Source organism: Netta rufina (genome assembly GCF_964035555.1).
Source record: "Netta rufina genome assembly, chromosome: 10".
NCBI lineage: Eukaryota > Metazoa > Chordata > Aves > Anseriformes > Anatidae > Netta > Netta rufina.
In genome coordinates, this window is record NC_140133.1 from 10,682,224 (window position 1) to 10,709,458 (window position 27,235).

Here is a 27,235-nt window from a genome sequence, read left to right on the forward strand (position 1 = left end):
TATGATGTGAGAAGGAAAATCTCCGATCCCCACACACAGCTTTCTTTAGTCTGTACTGAACTGTGTTTATTTCCAAGCCTGGCTCTGGGTTCTGAGCCCTTCCGTGAAAGGGGCAGGTGGAAGGGCAGGGGGAAACCAGAAAACTGCAGGGCGCAGGACCGGGCTGCTCCCATCCTCCTGCCCACCTCTGGCCAGGGCTTGCAGCTCTAGTTAAGGGGCTTCTGAACCACCATTAAAAAAAGCATTACAGAGCACTGACAAAGATGGCAAACAACCCAGTACAACTTTCCCTTTTGCCTTTCTTTTGAGCAAGGTTCAAGTAATTCTGTTGAAACATTCAGTTCAGGGATTTAAGCTAACGCCACCTCCATTAAAGAAACTTGAATTGAACTTCGCTTGCAGCTTGCTTCCCGCTGTCACGTTTCTCCAGGGCCCGTCAGCTGTGTACAGGAAATAGTTTGAAGAGTGGATAAATTTTGCTATTTATAAGTCCCTGCTATTTGGATTCTTAGAGTTGCAGGATCCATATCACACAATAACCATGATGCATAATCAAACTACAACACTCCATTGCATCATGTATTTCTGGTCACTTATATGATACAGCCTCACAAGGTCTGACTAAGCAGAGGTCCCTCTCTAAGAGATGCTGAGCAGCTTTGCTTACCCAAGAGAAAAAAAGAAAAAGACATACCCTGCATCTAAGACTCATAAGTCCAAAAAACAAAACCATTTATTTTCTTTTACAAAAATACATATTTGCAGTCATGTAATAATATTTATCAGTTGTTACCAGCTTATATGGGTCCAAGAAACTACACAGTGCTCCAAGTTAAATTTAGTATAAGAATGGCCACTTATTAATTTCTAGATTAGAAATCATATTCATCATGGTGTGCAAAAGAAATTCCAAGTTAGAAAGTAATGCTAAAGTGAAGTAGTTTAAGTAACATAATAGATACATTAAACTTTTGGTCATGAGTAATTGTATACAAACCATAACAGTATTAAAATACACATCTTCATAAAAATACAATTGTGACACTATCTAAATAAGACATTTTTAGAAAGATGGTATGAAATATTTATCATACAAAAGCATTTTCTTATAGCAGGATTACAATGTCATGTTTTTAAAAGTTCTATCCAAGCACTTAAAAGCAGATTTTTTTGATAACCGTGATCCACTTGTTATACAAAAGTTTATGCTGTGCGTACACTATAGCATTAAGTTTATTCTACTTGAAATTGGTCAAAGTACAACACTGCATGTGGAGCAGCTGAGTTTTAATTACCACGGAACCTTGTTCAAGAAAAACATCATGTTCTTGTTGCTTAGTATGCAAGAGGAAATTATTCTTTATGCATGTCTGCTATATGCATATACCAAGAACAATTTCCTACTACAATCTTTTCTTGCCACAGTTTGACCTCTCCATAGGCTTTTGTCAGCTGAACCCAACATCATCTCCTCCCACCCTGTTAGCTCCTCAAAGACCCTACTGGTGTAAGTAAAAACAAACAAAAATAATTAAAAAAATATATTTATAAAATTTTCAAACAGAAGCTATGATCTCCAACCAAAACAGATTGCGTATCAGCTAATTCTACTGAAGTCATTGATTTTAAATTCTGTTTTAGAAACTACTGCTTACTTCCTGTGATGAATACTGTTACTGTGATGAATACATTTACACTGGTGATCCACTTTAAATCCTGAATGTCAGCAGTTTAAAGCCACAAATTAGTATATATTTATTTAAGGCATGTGAATAAGAGCACCCTAATTAACTGACATTGAATAGAAAAGGCTTCTCTTCAGGAAGTTTCTGTCAGCTGCCTTCTGTTCTCTAATGATTCTCTAAATCAATATGGTCTTTGGAAAGAGGTTAAGAAGGTGAAAGGAAGAAAGTTAAGAACCAGTCTGATGATTTCAGCTGTCCCTGAAACAGTTTTGTAAACTGTTGATGGTTTACCAGTAAAATACCTCAAATATGATGCATACTGACCAAGTCACATATTATCCAATTAAAAAAAAAAAAAAAAAAAAAAAAAGGCAGATACTACATCAACAGGACAGTACAGGATCAATATTGCTTACCCCTGAGTTAACAGGATTGGGTATAGCAGCACCAATTAGAAAATGTTCTGCAATGCCAGCACTGCACTGTGGTCCTATACTGTGGTATAATTTCAGATGCCCACAGATTTTTCTTTAAGAGCACTTATTTGAAACGTTATTAGACACAGGAATTCCTTTAGTTGCATTGGTACTTAAGTGGGGAAAAAACAGTGAAAATATTACAGTGGACTATACTACTAGTGTAGTCCGTTTGTAGTGTTAACGTACTATTTAGATATGTGTCCTGAACTTTGTAAGCCACTGTCTTCCACAACACTACATTCACCTTCCATTTTCTGCACACATACAAACACACACACACAAAAGGCCAGTAGAAATCACGTTGTGCCAGTTTTGAGCAAGATATCCTGCAAGTCATCTGGAAGTGCTAGTATAATATCATGGATGTGTGCCTGCAGCTTTTTCAGTGTGTCAGTTTTCACGGGAAGATGTTCTCTGTCAGCCTGCAACTGCAAAATGTACAATAAGAAATTACTTCTACCAAAAATGCCAGTTTACCTCAAGAGACACCAAAATAACATATTAGCAAATCTGGAAAATTAATTCCTCATTTGTCAACCGAACAGGGATTTGGACCTGCTGTTCTGGTCAGAAACCTGCCACAACAGGTTTCCTCAACATGCATACACCAGCATGAGCTAACACTGATCTGGACTTCCAGAAATGACAAGAAAGTTTGGTTTTCTGCTTCTGTAAGGATTCAGCCTTGCTCCCAATCAGTTCCAAGTGTTTTTAACTAGATCTCTCTGCAATGCTTCTAACATAGCTGGCTAATGTTGGGAAGCTGGCTCGCTTTCAGTCATGGCTGAACTGTTTGTTTATAGTAACTGGAATGACTGATTCCTTTAGCCACCTAGATTTTAAAGAGTATTCTTGCTGAAGTACTTGTGAACACAACTATATAATGCTTCTACCTGGTTTATCAAAACAAATTACAGCCATGTTTAATTCACATACTTACCAGTTTGTTCTTTAACTTTAAGACAAGATCCACCGCTTCTACTTCAGTATGCTTCTGACTCCAGAAAACCAAATTCTAACAGAATAAAAATTAAACATTGAAGTATTTATGGCAACATATATAATTTTCAAAAGTGGTATTAATTTACGCCTACTGTTCATAGTGGCTCTTCTCCTTTTCCTTATTTTTATGCTATTCACCTAACTTGTTTTACTCATATACTGTCTCTGAACTGCAAAATCTGCTTTATTTGCAGGTTCGCTCAGGACTTAACATAAAAGGAGACAAAGGCACAACCACAATATGAACAAATATAGGAAAAAAAATCATGCCAAACAGGCTTAGTTTCAAAAATAGCATCTACAATGCAAAACGGCAGTGAGTATTTTCCAAGCAAGATTGGTCAGCATGATTATAGATTAAAATAGTGCCAAGCTGCACTTCTTGTTTCTAGGGCATTAAAGGAAATCTATCACATAGCTGATAACCAGCAAAATGTAGTTAAGTGAATTTCCTTATGCCAATTCTGTTCTCTTCTTCCTTTACTATTCACCTATTAAATACATTTTCTCATGTACAGAAAGATTTTAACTATTAGATCAAAAGAAAAAGCAAACAAGGAGCAGAAATTGTAATAAATTTATGACATAAATCCTTCTCTTTGTAATAAGTTAGTATGAAATATACTTGGATATATTCTAGGTGAGCTAACTGGCCTAGCTATTGCCCTGCAAACTATTAGGTTGCTCTACTTGAACAATCTGTTTGTATTCCTATAAAGTACTGTTTAGGAGTTGACAAATCCAGGGATAAAAATCAATAGCTTATTTTAAATTAACTAGTGGATCTATCTATATCTATTTAATTTTAAAGCTGTGATGTACTTTTTGCTTTTCCTATTCCCTGTTTAGCTGTACAATCTCTTCTCTGTTTGTGATGCCTTTATTTCAGCATAATTTGTGTCAGAACAACTGGCTGATAGCTATCTCACCTGCTTATGTAAAGAATGGATCTTACAACATATGATTGTTACATACCAATAACAGATTTCGCATCTCAGTTTCTAATTATTCTTGATTAGTTGTAGGCTTATTTCCTATCAGTAAATAATCGGTTGTCAACTTCCGATGGTATTCACTTAGTTTATACCTTCAAAGTTAAATAGTAGCTCAAAGTGTGTTATGTCAAATCAAACAAAGGGAAAAGAAGCTGAATGAAATAACATTGCCAAATAGGAGGAAAAAAACACCTTTTTTGAGGAAAAATGTGAAATTCAAAATATATAAAAAGAAGAAAAAGATTAAAGATTTGTTTTATAAATGATGACAGTCATTTAAAAAAAAGGAAGCTGCCTATCATACTGTTTTCTTTTGTTATGTTAGTTCTAGCCTGTACTTGGTTAACAAATTCATGTTTTGTTACATGTACTTGACAAAGTTATCAACTTTATGTTCAACCAATGCAAACAGCAAAAGTAAAACTGACTTGAGGGAGGTATTTTTTTTTATTATTACAAGTTGATAAATACAATCATGAGAACTCATTTTTCTAACCTCATTACAGAGTGCTTCTAAATGAAGGGCTTCCAACTTCTGTGTCATTTCTTTCTGCCGGCTCCTAAACCAGCCATCAAAGTTTGGTGATTTCAAAAAATGCCTGTTAAAACAGAGAAACAAAATAAAATTTATATTTTAATTACAATCCTGATAACAGTTTTCTATGTCATCAACTGTAAAGTAGTTATGTTTGACATTGAATAAGGATCAGGGCCCTTTCTCTGTTTACTTTCACAAAAACATGGTGTAACAGTAGCTTGTATTAATCCAAAAAAAAATTGAGAAATCAACATAAATAAAAGGTGTCAGAGACAATAGATGTCAGACAAAAAAAAGCAAGGCTTTATTTTAAATATCCCTATTTTTATTTCTGTGTTTGATTGGAATCAGGTATGAAGTTCGGGGAAAAGTCCAGTTCTAACCTCCCAACAGATAATACTTGTTTACAGGGACAATTTCTATTAAAGTATATTTTCCAAAAGTCAGATTTATAAAGTCTTACTCAAACCAATACTGATAATAAGCATGCTCAGGAAAAAAAAAAACAAAAAAACTTTTTTTGTTTAATGTTGATGAAAGAAATGACCTGTAAAGTCCTATCCAATCTCCTTTTAAACCCGAAGTGAGCTGTGGTCCTGCTTTTTCTAGCGTCTTCATGAATTCATCTTGGCTAAAATGCCTCAGTTGCGGTGGACTCTACATAAAGACAAAAAAAAATCATTAGAATACTGTAACTGTCTTCTCCAGTCACCCACCTCCATCTCATGCCAATGGTATTTTCTTACCTTCCACGGTGATATACATTTTTGCAAAGGCATTAGACTTGCCACATAACGTTCCTAGGGAAAGGGAAAAAAAAGGTTGCTTGCATAACCAGTATTTAAGATACACAGTCCACGTGTATATTTACTTATCACTTGTGACCACAGAGCGTTCTCTTCTAAGTAATGGTACAGGGTGGGGTCATACATATTTGCCACGTGAGAATATGAGAAGGAGCTTATCTAATCCCATATTCATTTCTCAGCTACAGAACCTGACATCAGCAAGGTTCTAAAAGGATGGAGGAAAAGGGAAAGCAGGACAGCAAGCAAACAAATATGTGAAATATATATACCCTGAACTCCATCCACTAGTTAATAGTTTCTCATCCTATTTTGGTAGCTCACAGGTGCCTTTGTATCCTGGGTGAATGCCAAACACTAATCCCGTGTTGTATCAAGTATTTGGAAGGGGTTTTTTTAACAGTCTCTTACACAAAGAAATACAGAACTACCCTACCAAATGCTGTTTCAGCTGTGGGCCTCTCTGCAGTATCAATGCTTGGCAAAGGCACTGGCAGCACTTCAGCTGGTTATCTCAAGCATCAGTGGTGGAGACATTTCTTAGGAATGCCAATCCGAAGCTTAAACTCTGACTACAGGGGGCAGCTCCACCTTGCCAGCTCACACAAGCACATCAATACAAACTGTTGCACATGGCCATACTTTTTTGATCTATAAACACAATCAGCTTTGATAACATTATGAAAACAGAAATTGGATGTCAGTCATGGCATGCTCTAAAACGATGAAAATTTCAGCTCATTCACTGAGTGTTTAGGGAGCTCAGAAAGGGATCATCAGTATGTACAATCCAATGCCTTAGGTATCACTTTCCTGTTTTTAAACACTTGCCCAGAGAAATGACTCAATCTCATACAGAACTGTTTGTGAATGTCCTAACTCCAAATGCTAGGTAAGACCACATTAGAACATGTTTACATCATCCCAATGACTAGAGAACAGATAGCAGATTTCAGTGTCAGTGCTAGTCAAAGTCTCCAAGCTGTCAGCCTGCATGGATTCAGCAACCTAACCTTAATATTCATCTGTTAGCATAAAGGTTTGTCACTAGTCTGCAACCACTAGAACTGGATTTCAATTTACAGGGCAGGTAAGTTTTTACTATTAGAGTAGATAAATTTTCCTACTTTTAAGTTTCTTTCAGCCAATTCTCATCTCAGTCAGGAATTAAAAACAATCTGGTGAACATTTAGCATTCCAAGAAACCCTGCTTACTGGCTAGAGATCAGGCAAAATTTGCCCCCTCAGCTTACTCTTAGAGATTTGAACAGGTGAAGTAACACGTTTAGAGAGCTTATCAGCAGGCATCCGCCACTTGCTGAAGAGTGGGATACTGTAAAATAAATTATTCTGATTCACTGAAAAAAGTAATTTGTATGACACCCTATTAGATGAAAAGTAGGTCTATTTCAACCTTCAATGTAAGTCAGTCTCTGTTTTGTAAAATTTTAACAGCATCTTGTAGAGTCATCTGAACACGCAGAGTTTGCTGGAAATTGGTTTTATTGCACCCAAAACCAGAAAAAATAAAACTTGATAAAGCAAACTCTTGTGAGAATCATTCCTTTACAGGTTGAGCTGGCTGATCTGTCATGCCTTAGTAGAGAGATTACCCCTCAGCTATCATAACACATTACTACAAGAATCAACAATTTTAGAGCTCTTCTCATCACCAAGTACTTTCCAACTCTACTTTTTCAAAACTGCCATTTCTCAAGTTCAGGAGAAACACCCCTTTATTTATATGCACATACAGAAAAAGAAAAACCTCCAACAGAAAAAAATTCAAACAGAAAAGGGGTGGGGGTGTCAATTACAAGTGTCAAGGAAGGATTAAACAAACTTCCTTCTTAACCCATGTTAAAATATATGCACAGTTATACTTAGCATTTTCACATGCTTGCTTGTGATGTACTGTGTATCGTTTATGCAATCAACTTACACAATGAAGCATTCATTTTTTGAAATCTGAACCTGCTGTCTAGGAATATAAACGTTTCCTTCTCTGACATTAAGCTCCTGCATCGTTTTTCTGCTAATTACCATACGTGAAGAAATGTAACACTACCGTATTTCAGAAAAGTCAAGACATAGCCTAATGTTAAATTTCTGCAGCTCAAATATTATTCATAGAATCACAGAATGGTTGAGTCTTCTCTATGCTACTATGCTAAACAGCCCCAACTGTCTTAGCCTTTCCTGGTGTGCCCCAGTTCCTCAGTCAATCACTTTACTGGCCCTTTGCTGGACTCCCTCCAGAAGTTCCACAAGACTCTTGTACTGAGGAGCCCAGACACGATGCTGCAGGTGCGGCTTCACCAGTGCTGACTAAAAGGGAAGGTTCACCCCCCTTGGATCTGCTGGAAACAGCCCTCCTCCTGCAGCCCAGGATACCACTGTTTCTCTTTGCTACAAGGGCACACTGCTGACTCATGGTTCACCTGGTGTTCACCAGGACCCCTATATCCTCTTCTGCAGATCTGCCTTCCAGCTGGCCAGGCCCCGTAGGGAATGCTGCATAGGGTTATTCCTCTCCAGGTACTTTGCATTTCTCTTTGCTGAACTGCAAGAGGTTCCTGTCAGCTCATTTCTCCATCCTGTTGAGGTCCCTGAGTGGCAGCACAACCCTCCAGAGTATCAGCCACTCTTCCCAGAGTTGTGTTACCTGCAAACTTGCTGAGGGTAAAAGCTGCCCCATCATCCAAGTCATTAATGAAGATATTGAACAGTACTGGACCCAGTATTGACCCCTGGGGTACACTGTTACCAAAAAAACCTTCCTTGTATTACATATACAAAAAAAAAAAAAAAAAAAGTCTAACAACTTACTAGTGGAATAATGAAACTTTCTGTCAATTCTAAGAAGTATCTCCGAAGAATCACACTCTGTGCTTCTGTAGGACGTTTCTGTTGCACACCCTTAAAAAGAAATCAGATAAGTCTGATATGTAAGTAGGGCTTCTTTTTATTTAAAATAAATAAATAAATAAATGAATATTTGTTCTAATATTGCTGTACTCGTTTGCCATAAGCTTACACATTGTACCCCCTTCTCCTGAACCATGAAAGGAAAGCAATAGGATCAAGTTCCTTCTGCACATTCAAGCCTTCAATAGCTAATTTCTTAGTTTGTAAGCTCTGATTCTTGAACACCTCATGGGCGAAATTTCTGGACTAAAGAGACACGAGAAGGATGGCAGAAGTTGGAAAAAACAAAACAGATAAACTAAGCGCTCATTTCAATTATCTAAGACATTAAGCTAGCTTCGTGAATTTTACCATTCATGTTGTTATAGAAACATATATAAGAAGGTCTTTCTTCTACAGTGAGAATTTCAAAGTATCTATTCAGTTATGAATCAGGGCAAAGGAATCAGAATGCTGTTTCATTTTAGTTATGTAGACAGAGCTCAACTCTAAATGAGAACATTGTAAGACAGCATATGATAGTGTTTCCATGAAGAGACTTATAGTATTACCTTTTGTAACTGTTTAACAATTTCTTCATCTTTGTTCAAGTATGGCTTATAAGAGGTATAAACACCTAAAGAAAAAAAGCAGTAGCATATAGCCAAAGGAAAAATGGTTTGTTTGTTTGTTTTAAACTAAAAACACTGGTAATTTAACTCTGAAGCAACTTGATTACCGGGTTTGGAGTCCAAAGTTTTTAGGTTCTTCAGTTTTTTCACTTTCACCTGCTTTGGAACATCACCTGCCAAAACATTCAAAGCCACCTTACTAGAAATCTCCATTCCTGTTGCTAGGTATTAGTATGCTATATGTTGCAACGATTTTTAGAAACTTTATAATATTTATAATAATATAATAATTTACAATGATGTTATAAAATTTTAATAAATTATCAAATATTTGTAATATTTATAATATTATCTAAGACGTTATCTATTCTAAGAGGTATCAGAAACATTAACAAGCATCCAAGTATACAGAAACATCCAGTGAGAACATTAACACCTTCACACAGGCTTTTAATTTATATAAAGGTTCTCTGTTGAAATAAAAACTAAAAAATTAATAAAAAATAAAAAATAAAAAATGACAACCTTCTGAACCGAAGTAGCCAAAGAAAATACTGACTGTTGAGCAATGAATGTTTATTTCATTCACTTCAAACTTTATTCCATCTTCCTTTATTTCTTAGGGTGAACACTTTCAGGAACAAATCATTAGTACCTTAGCCAAAATTAAAGTCGTTAGATATATATGAAACTAAATAGTAGTCACAGACTATGTGTTATAACAAAATCCATTTAAGTCACTGTTTCAAAGTAAATGTTTTTTCTTTGTTTTGTTTTGCTTCTAGTCAAATATATTCTTGTCCAGCCCTAAGACCCTAAATATTGTTAACAATCTTGCAGCCTTGGTAGAATTTTCCTCTTATATTTCGTTGGATAATAGTATAAATTATTACTGAAACTGGAGAGTGGGGAGAAAAGGAAAAAATAAAAATAAATCACAAGCCCTCTCTTTGTACCAAAATAAATGAAGTTCAAAATTCTAACGGCAGGTCAGACAAACACATCTCCAGAACTTCCCAACTAAGCATTTTACACAGTTCCTCTGGAACTTTAAAACTTCAAACTTGAAATCACGTATCCAATTTGAAAGCAACCTAGTACATGGCCTTTCAGATCGATAGTCTAAGGAAGAATCTATTTTTCAGATCTTAACTACAGAGTTCCATCCTCCTCCTTACGAAACAAGTATTCTGAAGCACAGACGGGGTAATATTTTGAAGCAAAGCAAAAACTTCCATGACTATAAAAAATTATAAAATCTGATTATAAAAAAATCTTCCATGATTACATTGAACACAGTAATCTTTAATTACTTTGGTACATGCAGAAATACAAGGTAACTTGTTCTTACAGATGTTATGGTATATTACCCTAATTGGATATTTACACAGTCCTACTTTCAGAACAGAGAACCTGTCACAGCAAACAACTACAATCAGGAATTTCCTATCATAAATGCAGCACTACAGGATTTTATTACAGACCAGCCATACATATGATATCAAATATTACATTAAAATTAAGGAAGTTGTCCACCTTGAACAAATAATAATTACTGAAATGTTAGAAGATTAGAATTATGTTATTAACTTAGCTTTTTTAAAGGATTTTACTTTCCATGTACTTGCTGTAATTGATCTATTATATTCTGCTAATCCTAAAATTAGTATCAGAATCGACGTTTCTCAATTAATACCTTTTTGGTAGAATACAGAACCAGGATTGTGTGAAAGTTTAGAGAAAACATTATTACTGATGAATATTGTCACCTTTTGCATTAAATATACTAGTATGGGCAATACAAAACATGCTGTACTGGAGAGCCTAATTTCACTTGACAGATTTTTATTTTTTGACAGGTATTTGGTTAGTTGGTGGTTTGTTTGTTTGTTTTTTTGACAGGTATTTGGTTAGTAGTAAACTAAATTCATTAAACTAAACTAAATTACATGTTTGTTTATAAATAAGTACACAGTTAGATCTTGTCACACAGGATTGTAGAGGATGTTTATACTTTACCTGGAAGTTTAATATCTCCAATCCGAATAATGTGGGGCCAGTGCTGGAGTGTTTTAGCAAAAAAAGGATTCGTCACCCCTAGAATGACAGATGGTCTAGAAAAACAATGACAATGTTTAAAATATGACAGCAAGAGCACGTCTTAATCAATACAAGAGGTCAACTATAATTCTTAACTTGAAATTATTCTGGTTTTGTATTTAAGAGTTAAATTTTAAGCTGCAGGTAAGACAACATGTTTAAAGATTCTAAGTTTTAGAAAGCAGCTGGACAGATGTCTCAAAGTCTGAACAGCAGCAGAGAATAAAAGTGCCATAGCTTCCACTTGACGCTCTTAGCTATTTCCTGCCCACTTACAATGATGAGAACAGGATTATCTAACATTATTGCGGGCTTTGTTTGTTTTAAATGAGCAGAAATTTAACCCTATATTTGAAAAGCTAATTGCTATGTTTCAAAGTTTCATTATGACAGACTCTCAGTACTTGAACATTGATGTCCAATGCAACTGCTGCTGTTTGTTCAAAACTTCTCAGCTGAGCTACTGCTCAGAGGACAAGATTAAAGAAAAAGACACTTGCTGTTCTACTTCCTTTCCAATGCTTCAGAGTCCTTTGTTAAAAAGCAATTATTAGGTTATTAAGTACATGAACATTGTAAACTTGGGTACAAAGCTGTTAAACTGCCAGATTTTCCTTTCTACTCTGTGTATAGAAACCGGCTTTGAGGAAGCATACAAGCAGAAAAAGAGGCAGTAAGTGCAGGGCTGCAGAATTTGGGACTTATATCATGATTACATCATGTTAGTCCTATATTTTTTCTATATAGTGGCTGCCATCTGTTTTATAGCCAAATGTTAGCTAAGGACAGAGTACAACTGCAAACCTCACTGGAACTGCTACACTAAAAATAGCTTATCATTACTTCTCCAGATTGGTTTTTAAGAATCTTATGTTTTTAACATGATGACAAGTGGGTATAAATTTTTATGCTAATCTACAACTATTTTTGACTTACATTCCTGCCTCTACTTACTAATTATAACAATATATATTTTTTAAACTCAGGCATGAAGAGATAGGACAAAAATCTGAACGCAGCTTTGTAGCTTGGTATAATGCCTAAGCTATGGAAATAGCAACTTTCATCTCCCAGCCTCATTACACCATAGAATGAGCAGTGCGTAATCACATCAGTATCTCTGAAGTCTTTGCTTGCTTTTCACTGACTCAAGTTTCACCAGTAAATCAGTTCTTCCCAGTCCTATTGCTCTTCAAGCATGTTCACCTGGAAACACTTCATTCCACATACTGATTACATATTTATACACACACTATTGTGAATTCAGTTTCATTATTTTTGGCGTTTCTATAATCCTGCTAAAGTCATGTTTATTGTTGATTTAAATTCAGTGGGATTTGCAGATATTGCTTGTGATTTTTCCCTGTTATCATAGGAGATTTACATTTTCTCTTCCAAAACAATATAAAGATCAGTGTCCATACAAATGTTTCAACACATCCTTCCATTGCACTCTAAAAAAGATCAATTTGCGATGACTTATCTATTATTCTTATCATTATGAGAAAATCAGCATAAACAGTAAATAGTCTCAAACAATCACAACCCTAGGGATGGATAAGTCCAGCCTAGCCTAGCCTAACATAACAATTATTTCATGCCTATTGCGTGGAAACTAAAAAGCAGCTTTCACATGTAGTTGATTTGGACCAATGTACATGAACTGACACTCTTTTACTAGCTGGAGGAAAACAGCAAGGTTTAAAGTAAGGCTTTCTTTCACACAGAGAAGTTTCTCTGGGTTAAGGTAAATTGGTAGAAAATCACGAGGAATGTTGTTTTATTGCTACGTGTAACACAATAGCAAGATTTTGTGGTAAACTACTTGGTCTCTTTTAGAAGCATACTTAATAGAACCAATTCTGATTTTGTATCACTGAAGTAACATTTGAAAAAGCCTAAGTCAAAACAAAGGAAAAAAAAACAAAACACTCCTTGCTCCCCTCTCCCTAAAGAGAATAAAAACACACAGAATCTGCATCATCTGCATTCTTCCCCTTCTTAGAGCCACTGCTTTAAACACCTATTTCTAGCCTTGCCATTTTTCTGTAAGAAAGCCAGAGAAATTCTAAGGTACTGAACAACCTTTATATTTTGCTACAGATGAGTAAAACGTGGGTGACTAAAGTTTAGTTAAATTCTTCTTGAAATTATTTTTAGAAGTTAAATTACATACTGTATAACCACGCCTCTGGAATACAACTGGAAGCACAATGCCTATGTTTAGATGTTTTTCCACTGGCAATACTTTTTTGAGAGGAAAAACACAGCAAAAAAACAAACAAAAACCCAACACAACTGCCACTGCCTGTTGAGGAACTAGAAAAAATTGTTTACAAAATGTAAGTGAATCTAACACACATACTCCATTTCCCAAATCAAGCTGCATTTAAATAGCATAAGAAATAGCGTAGGTGTATGCTCTTAAAATAAAAGCAGAATATATTAATCTTTTTTTAAAAAGAAGCAGACGTCCTTAGAGCAGTTTTAAAAAACTGTTTTGTACAGGATTTGAGACTCATGCTCTTAGAAAAGGATCTTAACTTCTGAAGTATTTGCAATGTTTTTCTAGCAAATTTAGTGAAGAGATACTTTTGAAAGGACAGTCTCACCTAGGACACCAAATGAACTAACTTTGCAAAACAGACATCCAGATGTTGAATTCTAGATGTGTGTTCAATTATTGCTTAAGATTAGTATAAAACAATTTCCAAAGGAGCTATTCCAGAGCTGATATTGCATAGGCAAAGTGTTACTGAAAAGCTGAACTTAATCTTGCTTTCAGACTTCCATTTTTATTTATGCTGTGCACAAGAGTCCTATGAAGCTCAAATTATGGCATTGTTGAGTAACTTCTTTATCCTATCTAACTGCAGTGACAATTTAAAATGTCTCATTATTGTATTCCATAAGATAAATCTTAAAATCAGAATAGTTGAGTAGTATCTTAACACAGGTTTATGGTTACAGGTGACTTTAAGCAACACCTTCACAACAAAGTTTGGTTTACTTACGGGGCTTGTGTGCGAGTTGTATATTCTTTGAATTCACTGTCGTGTATGGTAAAGTATGGCCTGAAATCACTGCAGTATTTTAACGGTGAAATACAACTGCAAGGTAGAAAGAGTAGAAGTTTGTTGTATGTATACAATACAAAATTTAATGAAAGAAAAAGCTAATCTAAAATTTGTAAGGCTTTGTTATATTCAGATAACTCCGATTGCAATCAGCTGCAAGCAACAATGACCCACTTATTCATCAGTTTGGCAGCTCCATTGCATTTACCTCACAAGTGCCAACACAGTTTCTGAAGATTCTGATGGTGATGGTGCCATCACGACAAGTGGTTCTCCTAGCAGTACTAGTTCCCAAAGCATCTGGATGTGAAAGAACACTGGACAGAAACACCTAAAAACAGATTGAGAGATTTTAATACATTTAAAATAACCAGAAGGAATGCGTATCTTGTTAATAACTGTATAAAAAGGTTTCCAGGAGAATTGGAGTCATTTGAAAAATATAAAATATTATTGTAAAAGGGAACATTTAATGAACTTGCTTATTTATTGCAATTTCATGTTGTCTGAATTCTTTTTTAGACAGTTTTATGGAAAAAGAGTATTAAAAATAATACTGGTAAACAATAGCTTGTGACCTGTTAACTATGTGTTATGGAACCCTCAAACTTTAACTTGTGGGAAATTCACAGTTAGGAACAAATCAGTCCAAATTCCTACCTGAAAAGGTCTACTTCATGAACAGTGGGTAAGGCCATAGAGATCTGAGCATTTGCCTAAAAGACATCACAATACTAGCTTTTTAGTCATCACAGGTATTAAAACAGTTTGCCTTAAGGGCTTATATATAGTAGATGCTATATACCTTATGTACCGCTACTGTACTACTGAGGTTGTAGTGCATTGTCTCCCCAAGTAACTTTTTTTTTTTTTTTTATGATAAAAGCAAGATTTTCCTAGCATACACACACTCACCCACCCACCCCCTTATGCGACTGTCAGACTGAAAATTATAAAAAAAACACTAAAGCTGTTTCAAACAAGAGCTGTGCTGCATATGAAGGCAAGGACAGATTTATTTTATAACCAGCTTCTATGGGAAAAGATTTTTGATGTGATTTTTGTCCTCCAAAAAAGAGTTTTGTATAGCTTCACTCTTTAAAAAGATGCTTAAGTTAAGTAATTTTGTTAGCCAACTATCCTTTTCCAGCAGCAGAACAACTCGTGTCATCTCCTGACGTGCCCAGGGTAACAGGATTAAAACACTTTTATATGAAGAATCCAACACTTCTATTCAAGAATCCAATACTCTTCTATTCAAAATTTCAAAGACTGGAATTCATTATCATCAAAAATATATAAGGATTTGCTATCAATCTTTTATGAACAAGCTTAAAGAGAAAGAACGAAGGCAGCTATTTAGCTTTGTCTTATGGTTATACACAACAGCAGTATCTAATCTCTACCTGGTGCATGTTCTGTACTATTTGGGTTGTTCCAGGCTTGTCACGGTATGTTGGAATCCGCAGCTAAGAAAGAAAGACAAATAATTTCTCCTTGAATCAAATCTGGCATTGACCTAAAATAATCACTTTCAGATAAATTGCAACATTTAAAGAGAACGTAATACAGTACTGTGCTTAACTTACTCTCCCAAATATTCACATAACAATGAATACATAGCTTAAGACTACAGACAATTATTACAGGAATCGATATGCAATGCTACGTAGCACTATATTACAATTTGAATATTAGAATATGAAAATTATACTTACAATAAATTCTTAAAATAAATTCAAACCAACCAAAAGCATTCAAATGCTCAAGAGAACAATCTAAAACAAGGTTATGGGGTTTTAAGGTGATACAGAATTACTGCTAGGAGGGGGGAAAAAAACCCACAAACTGTCAAAACATCAGACTTCTTTGTGGGTATGGCACAAAACCCAAATATAGTGAACAACAAATATATTTTTCTGTCCTCGCAGTCCGCATCTGTCAGTCTTGTAGTATTACTAATTCAATCATACTGAAAGCTGGTGTGTACAAATACATGTAATTTATACACAACTATTAAGCTCACTGCCCTAGCAGTGTAAAAACCAAACAAACCACAATATGGGGACAATACCCAATATGCAAACAAGACATACATATGTGACATTTCATTATCATGTAGTGTCCAGAAGACTGCAACATTAAATTTGTGCCTACAAAATAGCTTCAGAAACTTCTCCTTTCTCTCCTTGGTAAGGCAAATGTGTCTGGCCATAAGCTTGAAACTATCTGCTAAGAATGTACTTCTGCCTGTAACCTCTGGATCCATCAACTCCATTTAATTGCATTTCAGATAAAGATACTGTGGCTCCCAGAGGCACAATTCTTGGCCACCTACAGTTCTACAGTTCTCCATGCACTAGATCCAACTTCTTTAATAGATTTCTTCAGACGTATTTCCATTTCATTGAGAATTATCAACAGGACAAGGAATTAATTTCTGGTGCACTGGCCAAAACAGATTTTTGTTTGTCAAACTTCAATAACAAGAATGTTTTCCATCAATACATTTCATTTGGTTGACTGGAATTTAATTACCAGTATTTTCAAGTGTTACTTAATATTTGACAAATATAATTAGCATTAAAGCCTCCTGCATATTCCAGAAGGTTAATACAGAGACTGCAATTAGTAGTTGTCTTGAAATATCTCTTTTTAATATCCACAAAAAGCAAATGTTAACCTATACAGCAGAAAAAATAAAAAATGACCCCCTCAATCAAGGAACCTAACGAAGACCTCCCCAGCTTTTACTCAGAGTGGAATATAAGTCTATTCTTGTTCTGGATGAAGTACGAAAGTATGAGACAATGAAAATAAGGCAGAATACAGTGAGTACATGCTCAGCAAATGGAGAGGAAAACACCCTCAGAGAAAAGAGGTGCTGGAATACTTACCTTCATTATAATACCCATGATAGGCAAATGTAGTATCTCCCCTGGAATTGGTGGTGGCCAGCGATCAACATCACTACAGACTTAAAGAAAAAAAAAGTATAAAGCATAACACATACACATACAGCTACTATGGATATGCATTAACTCACGGTATTGTAGTCACCTTTGTGCACACTGAATTTTTAAGTTAGTGCTAATACCCCACAGTATTATCTTTTCTTCACTCCATACTCTAAGGAAGTTTTACAGCAATGTTGACTTTCTTAATATACTATTCCATTAGAACTACAAAATTTTTCATTTCATGAAAATAGTATTATCTTGTCTTCCATTTTTATAACAGATTTGTAATTCATTGAAGAAATATTATGAGAAAGCATGAAAGTACATTATTAAAAAACTGAACATGACATAAACATTTAAGCAAATCAGCTACTGTAGAACAGAGACACAAGTAATTAAGGGAAAAAAAGTCCTCAGAGATATTAAAAGTTTGCCTACAAAGTTTTCCAGCATTTTGTTGTAAACAATTGCAAGTATCATTACTAATTCTAGTAGTAACTTTGTTTTAGAACTTATTTTGTTCATAATATAACCTGTCAAAAGTCTGCTTATATACAGGTAATTCTTTTATCAAGAACAGCTTCCATAAATTGCTGCTCAGTGCCAGTACATAGACTCAGATTTTGTATGGGACAGGTTGATGCACCTGTTATCAGTGCTGCCTTGTTGCTTCTTGTATTTTGTTAAAACAGCCCCCTCTGCCAATGCAAGATGACATTTGTACAGTTGCTTAACAAAAGTTATCAGAATGCCTGAAAGGACTCGATTTGTCAAGAGTACACATTAAAGGTTGTCATCGGCTGCTTGTACTGAACAGCTAGTTCTGAAATTTATGACAAAATCTTAAATATTTTTCAGTGGGGATCAACTCTCCCACAAAGGATCCCAAACCAGATTAGTTCTGTTCAATGATCTAGACAGAAATCAAGCCAGTTTGCTGAAGTTTTAGCCCTCCACCCTGCAAAAACAAACGCACAAACTCAACTGTGACAGTATGTTATTTTTTCCAAAACAGGTATGTGATATTGTAGGAGAGCTTCAAGAACTATATAATAGTAGCACTACCTGCTTCCAGGAAAGCTTCACTTTTTTCAAAATATTCTGGTGCTATTTGCTTAAGCACAGTGCGAAAGAGATGGACATACGGCAGCTTGCTGATGAGGACCAGTGACTGGAATAAAGAGTTACAAAACAAAAATGCAACTTCAAGTTAATCACTTGTATTGCAGTTCTACTGATTATCCTCAGAGAACACCAAGTGTGACTTTTCCCACGCACATACAAGCTAACCACACATTTTACCACGGGCCATTGAGAAAGAACTCCCCAAATTTCCCAACTTTTTGTTTTAACATAAAATAGTTTTCTTCCAAACAGTGCTGCTGGAACATAACAAAGCTGACATAAAATTAAATCAGTTTACTGCAAATCACCAAAGAATTTAGTTAAGAGAGCAAGATATTCTTCCTGCTTCTCTAAGGTCACTGAAAAATAAATAACTTTGAAATTTGTATTTTCCTAGGATAATTGAAATTACCTTCTGGAAATAGCCTCTTTTTAATGATTTGTCTCGAACTTGTCTGAAATATACATAGCCATAGTAATATGCTGGATCTTTCTGCAAAAGAACCAAAATAATTAAATATACCAACCTGAAAATGTCCTTCTTTTGGAAGGATTCTATAAGTATTTTAGAAGTTTATTTACCTGCAAGCTCCTAAGTTGATTAGATACAAAAAGAGTACTCTGCATTAAAATATTTTCAATTACTTCAAAGAGAAAGCACCAGTGTGTGGAAATGGAATTGTGCTTTCTGGCTTCACTATTTTCATATCTACATTCTCTTGAAATACCATGAAAGCAAAAATAGAATTAATTCCCTATGGAATCAACACTCAAATTTCACAAAGATGCACTAAAAAGAATTTAGCAGTTAAAAAAATTGAAGAAATCCAAACTTGAGAAGATAAATACTAGTCTTTTAACGTATAAGTGTTATAAAATATGCTTGGAATATTAAGGAAGCATGCTCTCACATTTCAACAGTAAAACATTAGCTTCATACATGCAGGAATTCAACTATTTGCCGCATAAACAGATTCAATTTGAATCTGAGAGTCAAACTCCCACTGGCATAGTTAAAATACCAAGAATGACTTTTTGGTCACTACCTCTTTTAGATAACTCCTCCATCTTCAAGAACATGAAGGGAGGAAACAGAGAGAGACCTCTCAACTTTGTGAGGTTTTGCTTGTTTGTTTTTGTCTTGTTTGTTAACATTATAAAGTACTTCGGATTCCCTATACGGTAAGGGTTCCTGCAATCTGATATCCACGTTTCCAGTCAGTAACAAAATAGCTCTGGTCATCAGTTTGACTTTTTGCAGTCCAAAATCCATTATTAGTTACTTATTATGATAATGACATACTAAAAAAAACCCATCTGCTCAGCTTTATCTTTCAGGACATCTAGTTCAGTTTTTGTTTTTCGAGCATTAATCTAAGTGTTAAGACCTATTAATTAACATTATCCAGAAGAAATTAACATTATTACTATTATTTTTAATTTCCAACCTTTAAGTAAACTGGTAGATCTCTATCCAATTGGTCCAGAAAACAACACAATGAAACTTTCCTTCCAGGAGACCGTCGAAATCTAAAACAAAACTGCGTGTCCCCAAGACAACCTACATAGGGGGAAGAAATAAACAACAAATTACAGTATTTTGAATTTGCTTAAATATTAGGACTTGTCCACAGAAAGAGATAAAATAGTTCTGGTTCAATTATTTTGCACTGCTATTATGCCCATTGATTTATAAATGTATACATTTGGGGTGAGTGATTTGGCACCTGTGGCAGCAATAAATAGCTTTTCTTCAACAAGAGAAAGTAAAGTCATTCTACCTCACAGTGAGTTTATTAGCTGTAAAGCCTTAAGACCTTAATGTCCCTGAAGAGCTCCACTAACAGCTGTCCTCCTATTGTTATTACCTATTTTATTGGTCTGGCTGTACAGTTTTCATCTTGACCAAGTTTCTTTTCTCTGTTCAATGACAGTATTTAGCCTTTTTTTTATACCAAGCTGGGCCAAGTTAATAGAGTTGCACTGTAAGAGCAAGCCCAGGACTACTATTAGTAACTTTGAGGGTTGCAAAATGAACAAAACTGAACAAGACTGAGTGAAATTAAGACATATTTATGTTTTGACAGTGTGTTCAGAATAATACATACATTTAAATACAAATATTTGCTACTAACACAAAGTCACATCAGAATTCCAGGAAAGGACAAAAACATACTGTCCCATAATAACCCAAAAAGAGTAAAGTTTCCCTTTATTTCTATTGAAATAAATTTCTGAAAGGAAAATATAATTAAGTATGTCAACTATCTGCAGTCTGAAAATAAATTTTGGCCAACTTCGTACCAGACATCAAAGAAAGACATCTCCAGGTGGAACGTAAGAACTATAGTATCAGAACTTGTAGCACTGATGCCTTCATGACTATGTTCTTGCCGTTAAAAACATTGCTTGCCGTTGAAACAGAGGACGCTCCAAAAAAAATACCTGACATTCAAGTAGAAGCTAGATAAGCTGAGCAGACTGCTGTTTGGCTAGAATCTTAAGAACACGCAAGCACATTGCGCATTGCGGCAAACCTGTTAGAAAAATTGCCCCTTTGGAATGCAGTGTTAGTAACATGAAAACAATAAATTGAAAAACAACCTCTCAAGCATTGCCAAGCCATGGTAAGCAGACTATTTTTACTCTAACAACGGAAACCTTCATGTAAGTGACTATAAAAAAGATCAATTGCTGAACCTATAGCTATTGTTATTGCAGTAGGTTTCCAGATGGTAAAGGACATTCAGCATGGGGAAGCAAGTGTAACTTCTTCATTAGAGTTTTGCTCTTACAGCTGTTAGACAACATTTGTCAAGCTCTACAGGAAAATAAAAATCAGGAAGTGACTACTGATAATCTGGACTCTTAACAGCTGTCTTTATACTAGCCAGTGCTAATTGACTGAACAGTGTGGCAAAGCTCCACACTCCAGCTAACTCTTCAGACTAACAAGTTCAATTTCATTATTTATTTTTTTTTATTTCTCCATCAGCCACATGCTTACTGCTACAGCAACCACAGGCAGTCCAAATCCTCAGCCAAATTCATGTGCTTGTGCAACTGGCAGCATGGATTAATAATGGCACAGTCAGAACATCCAGGCTTGAGGCTCAGAATCCCTTGAAGCTGCAGTGGGAAACCACAATGCACCAAGACAAAGCCAAAAACACCACAACACTGTACTCCAGATGCCAGCCAATTCAAACAGCTAGCTGAAACAAGTGCTTAAAACATGGACCTAATCATCACAAGAAAAATACCGTATATGCCAATAACAAAGCACTACGAAGTTACTCCATGTTTTCAGTTAGTTCCCTTCATTCAGAGCAAAACCAGCTATTATAAAAAAAACTACCACAGAGGACATAAAAGTAAATTACCCTTTATCATTAACATCCTGGAGAATTCATCATATTGTGAATGATATTTGAGAAGTTCTTTATGTACATAGAATTCAAAAAGAATGGTAAATGACTGTTCTTTTCTTTACTATCCATGCAGAAGAGTCAAATATACTGTTTTAAAAATAACAGTATCACATAACTTCACATAAAAACACAAGTGTTATGATCTAGCACCTGATTAAATCTTTTTTTTTCCCCTAAATTCATGGTCACCAAGAGTCTTAGGATGACTTCTATTCACAGATACAAAAGCAAAAAGATGAAGTGATCTGTCAAGTTCTCCACACAAATAAATACCCAAACCAAACAACCCCTCCCAGGCCCTTTATGCCTTTTTAAGCCATGAAAACCTAGGAAAGACTGACCTCAAATTTACCTACAAGCTAGTAACTTCCTCTACTGCTGTATTACACAAAGCTTTTATGTTACATGCTACAATAAAAATAAATCAGAAAGGATAGCACATACTTCCAGCTAATTTTTAAACACAAGTTTTATGAAGGTAACCCCTCTATACCATTTGAAACTTCAGCCTACCAAAAATCAAGAACAATCAAGAACCTGCAGATAGTCACATCATAAAGAGAAGGTGTTTTTTTTTCCTGCTGAAAGGAAACCCTCTTTACATACCCCTATTCTGCCTAACATAACTTCACTAGCACTTACTTGGAAAAGGAAAAAAAAAAAAAAATCAGCCTTTGTTCCTAATGCATTATTTTGTACCTTTAACAGCTTTCAAAGGTTGGACAAATTTATAACCATTAACAATGAGAGTAAGAAGACAATTAACTCATTTTCTCTTTCAATAACAGAAAGACACTTTTCCTCTATTTATACATAGGATACCAAGAACAGTGAAAATATCTTAAGTTTAATGACATTAAGACAGAGGAAAAATAGCTAAGGCTTTTTCTTTAAATGATGTATGCCAAAGCTCTCTCATATGTATTAAAAGCATAGATCTGCATCACTTGATATCAGAGCTATGCTGCAGAACAACCAGAGAGTAAGAACAGTATCGGGACAAATCTGCTACTATAAGCTTTGATTTTTGTAAAGAAAAGAATGTGAAAAGAAGCGTCTGTACTTTTGCCATCTCTTTCTGCAGGTGGTCTAAGTCATCAGCCACATGCCTCTAATTCCTCTTTGGCAGCAGAACAGGAAAAGTTTAGATGAATGAAGAATTCAGCAAGCAGGACCACACAGCAACAAAAGCAAAGAACAGAGAAGAAAATTTAAGATAATGTAAGTTTTTCCTTCAGGACTGTTCTCTCTCTTGAATTTAAAAGTCCATTTCACCGTTAAGAATTTAGAAAACATACATTTACTCCTTTACGAGAAGAGGGTCCCAAATCCCTTCCATGAGTTTCTGAACTCTGTGCCTACACTCTTCTCTTCAATAACAGCATTTTTACTTTGTTTAAAGGAGACATTAAATATTCATTCTTTACTGGCAAAGAACTTTAAAACCTCTGCATGCATGTCACCTGGAAGCTGTTACATACTCACATTCCCAGTATTTCACTTACGCTAAATAAAGAGTTCTCAGACCTTACTGCAATACAGACAGTTATATTAAGTTATATTAGACTGTGATATTAAGATTTGCACATGAAGAATTTAACCTAAAACCACGGATATTTACTGTTAAATTCTTTTTTAATGTAGCAACAGATGAATACAGAGTAAAAGAAGCACTTACCTGAGTTGGAATCTGGAAAAGACAGATAGCAAATACTGGTTTTCTAAGGAATAGGAAAAAGGAAGAGAGCAGTTATATTTCCTGAAATTACTAAACTAAAAACAGATGATATACTTACACAGCAACCAAGACTTACCTCTTTATCTGTGAGTTTTGAATGTGGAGGATATATTACCTACAAGGAAAAAAAAAAAAAAGTAATATTTTATTTGAAAATAAACTGGATATAAGCAAAAAGTTTCCCAAATATTTTTACGATACAACCCTAAAATACTTGCAAGCTTTGGCTATTTTCAGTGTTAAGTTAGTAACACTACGTGTCTGTTCTTATTTCTCAAATGCTTTTAGGCTAACGATCTTGGAGAGTACAGATAAACATCTTTACATGGTGTTCTGGGTGACAGTTAGAGACCATATGGGTACACTCAAAAATTCATAGTACTTGACATTTTGACACAACTGGTCTTAAGGAAGAGCTAGCCTTGATATTTAACTTGTACCTAGAAAGGCAGCAAATTATTCCAAAGAAAGTCAGTAACATTTTGTTGTCTGAAACCTGTTGCACTGGGGTTAGTTAGGTAGGAATAATCAAAATTCAATTGCAGTATCAATATAGATTAATACTTAACTGGTGAAGGATGAACACTGGTGCCCTAATGAGAGCTGACAACTGTGAAAGCTCAATTAATAAACTGAAAAAAAAAACACTTGAACTGACAGAACAAAAAATATATACATTTCATATTGTTTACAATGAATAAATCAAAAACACTGCAAAACAATGTAAGACATGGAAACATCATTTACAAAAAAAAGGAACTGGATGTACAAAATTCATTATTATGCCAATAAGTAAGAACAGAACATTAAGGAAAAAAAAAATAATGAGATGCTTGAACTTCAACTAAAAGGTACTGAAAAAAAAACAAACTACTAAAATGGGTGGCTAGCCTGTAAGCAAAATAAAATCCAATATAAATTCAAAAATAATGTTTCAAACAAGGCTTCAGGGCTTCCACAGATGAGAACCTCTGTAAGAACAGAGGTTCAGTGCAAGAACAGTAACACAGTGTAGAGTCCTTTCATACTACTATACCATTAACGCAAGTTGACCATATTCAGTTATCTCATTTCATCTTGTTTTCTACAAAATTTTAAGTAAATGTATCTCCTGTTAATATGTCATTCTACTCTATAGAAAGCAACAAATACATCCATTGGCAGGTCTCCATATAAGCAGACTTGCCATTAAATCCCCACTTCATTTATTTTTTCCTCAGTCTCCTATCCAGTGACTTCTAGATATACAACACACTATAACTAAAAGCTACACGTAGCTTTTAGTATACACGTAGCTTGTTCCACCTATGTTCTACCGCATACTGCATGTACTAAATTGCACTTCCTATCTTCGTGTTTCTTAATCTCTTTACATTCTTTTGTACCAAGGTGATGATGTAAGGAACTTACCAGAAGTAATACACTTGATCAGAACTAAGCAGCTGAACAATGCTAAAGTGATCTGCATCTAGTCAGGTAACTAGGACTACACACCTGACTTGAATTCATATTCCTTTTGCTCACTGACCACTGTCTTCCCAGAAGTTATGAAATGTTGAAGTGAAATTAATTAAATGAATGAAATATTAAAAACAGTTGCAACTTTGACCTCCATTCTGTCACATCTCCTCAGCCTTTCTGACCCGCATGGCCATGTCAGAATGATGCTGTGATAACGAATGCAAGCACAGCACAGGCGAAGTTTTAAACCTTTTCCCAATATTTTGAATGACCTTACTAAAGAAGTCCAAATAGAAAAGAACATGAACACCATTCATGTGAGCTACTGCTATGCGAGAAGGTGTTGAAGCTGCCTATCAAAAGAACACATGCAATGACAGAAAGAGAGCGCAAAGTGGACACAAAGAAGCAGAATTATGGGAGACCAGCAATGTTTCCAAACATTTCCCTTTATAACCTACATGTCCTTTACACACATTTTTCTTTCCTGCCTGAATTAATAAATTAACTTGCTGGGCAAGAAAAAAAATAATAAGCCTAAAAGACTAATTTTCTGAAAAATGGATTCCAGTGTTACAGCAGACCCAGCGTCACAAACTCCAACTGTATTATAATTTTAAGTGCATGTTCTTATAAGTGAAACTTGAAAAGTTCCTTCAAAAAAAGTAACTTGCAAAGTGTGGGAAGAGGAAATTATTGGAGGAAATGTAATATTACACTACTTAGAAATCACTTTCCTCCTACTCCCCCCAAGCACAGTCATCAGAATTTTCTCCTAGAATTGCAGATTTAGGCACGGAACTGCTTCTGTCTAGGGAGTTTCCAAAAAAGAAATAACACATCTTGTGGGTTTGAAACAATGCAAGTGTTTACATTGCATTTCCACATCTTAATTGTCTGCAGTGTTAAGTAACCTAATTGTTAAGGATTACAATGGAAACTAACCTAATTATTTGTCCTGCAGCAATACAACTGAAACAGCTCAGGTCTTACTCCTGTATACATTTTGAGTTTCATTCTGTGTGCGCTTTCAACTAAAATTAATGGAACTGATAACAGTTTTGAGTTGTTTGCTGATAGCACAAGGGATACTCTGCTTCCCTCATCCACCACAAACATTATCTGCTTAAGTCAGAGGTTATAAAGAAATACCTGTCTTGGTTGTTAGCAGCACTCTATAATGTTAGATGAATATAACTCAGACAATAACGCCAGTGTGCCTGTTTATTATTTGTATTTCTCTTGCAGCCAACAATGCACATCAATTAGGTATTTTAAACGTTGTAATAGCTACCTTCGTTGAACTTTAAGCCAGTCTGCCGTAAGCTTATACTAACAGCACTTTAACAACAACCCAAAGAACTAGAGAAAGGACACTCTTCCTTCCACACCAACTGTTTGCTGCACAATCATATGATGAACACGGTGGAACAGGATGTGAAACTGATCCAAATGAAAGTACACTTTTAGCTTGTTTTCCATCCCAGTCATATTATCATTAAGGTCGAAAAAAGCACGGGAAAGGATCATCTGTCCCAATGCGGTTCAATATGCTGCTCCAGAGATGTCTGTGCAAGATGGCAATGGGCAGCGGGAAGCTAAAAGCTGCAGTGTGGGGCAGCATCAGTAGCTCACAGCTCGATGTTCATTTAATAGTGCAAGGAACGTACTTCAAACGGTTATTTTGGGCTCCCTCAGGGTTCCTTCAGGGCTCCCCGAGGGCTCCCCCAGGCCACCCCCGGGGCTCGCTGTAACATTTTGCCCACCCCGCTTCCCTCACACCCCCCGCCGCGTAACACCGGCCCCTGAGGAAGCTCCCGATGCCCCCAGAGGACTCTCCCGATGCCTGCGGGGCGCAGGGAGGGCCCTGCCCGGAGCGGGGCGACCCAGAGAGGGGGAAACGGGGCCGCGCTGCCCGCACCTAACGGTGCCCGCACCGCCGCCTCACCCACCTCCACCGCCTGGCCCAGCTCCAGGTCGAAGCCCACGACGCACACGCAGTGCAGCCAGGCCGAGAAGCGGTCCCAGGGCAGCAGCGCCAGGCACGGCTCCGCGTCCTGCCCGCCCTCGGCACCGGCCCCGCCGCCCCCATCCCCGGCACCGCCGCTGCCCGGGCCCGGCTCCCGCAGCGCCATGGCGCCGCCGCGCGTCACGTGACGGGGCCGCCGGCACCACCCCTGCCGGCTCCCCCCCCCCCGCGCCGCGAGTGGGAGAGGCCGCGCGGGGGCCGCGGGGGAGGGGGCGGGCGGCGCCGCCGGGCACAACCATCGCGACCGCGGGGGGGAGCCGTGGGTTCTTC

At 36.3% G+C, this 27,235-nt stretch overlaps 1 protein-coding gene across 1 annotated transcript; it reads right to left on the bottom strand.

Moving 5' to 3' along the window:
* Nucleotides 1–794: 794 nt before the first annotated feature.
* On the bottom strand, nucleotides 795–27,071 carry DENND6A (DENN domain containing 6A; the record flags this gene model as incomplete). Its single annotated transcript, XM_084292901.1, has 20 exons — nucleotides 795–2,592; nucleotides 3,105–3,179; nucleotides 4,658–4,760; nucleotides 5,247–5,356; nucleotides 5,446–5,499; nucleotides 8,335–8,424; nucleotides 8,985–9,049; nucleotides 9,152–9,217; nucleotides 11,064–11,158; nucleotides 14,159–14,254; nucleotides 14,430–14,552; nucleotides 14,882–14,937; nucleotides 15,628–15,690; nucleotides 17,119–17,198; nucleotides 18,247–18,352; nucleotides 18,719–18,799; nucleotides 19,755–19,867; nucleotides 23,416–23,458; nucleotides 23,552–23,590; nucleotides 26,889–27,071. 20 exons carry the CDS (start codon nucleotides 27,069–27,071, stop codon nucleotides 2,461–2,463), a joined length of 1,773 nt encoding a protein of 590 aa, XP_084149027.1. The 3' UTR covers nucleotides 795–2,460.
* Nucleotides 27,072–27,235: the final 164 nt, after the last annotated feature.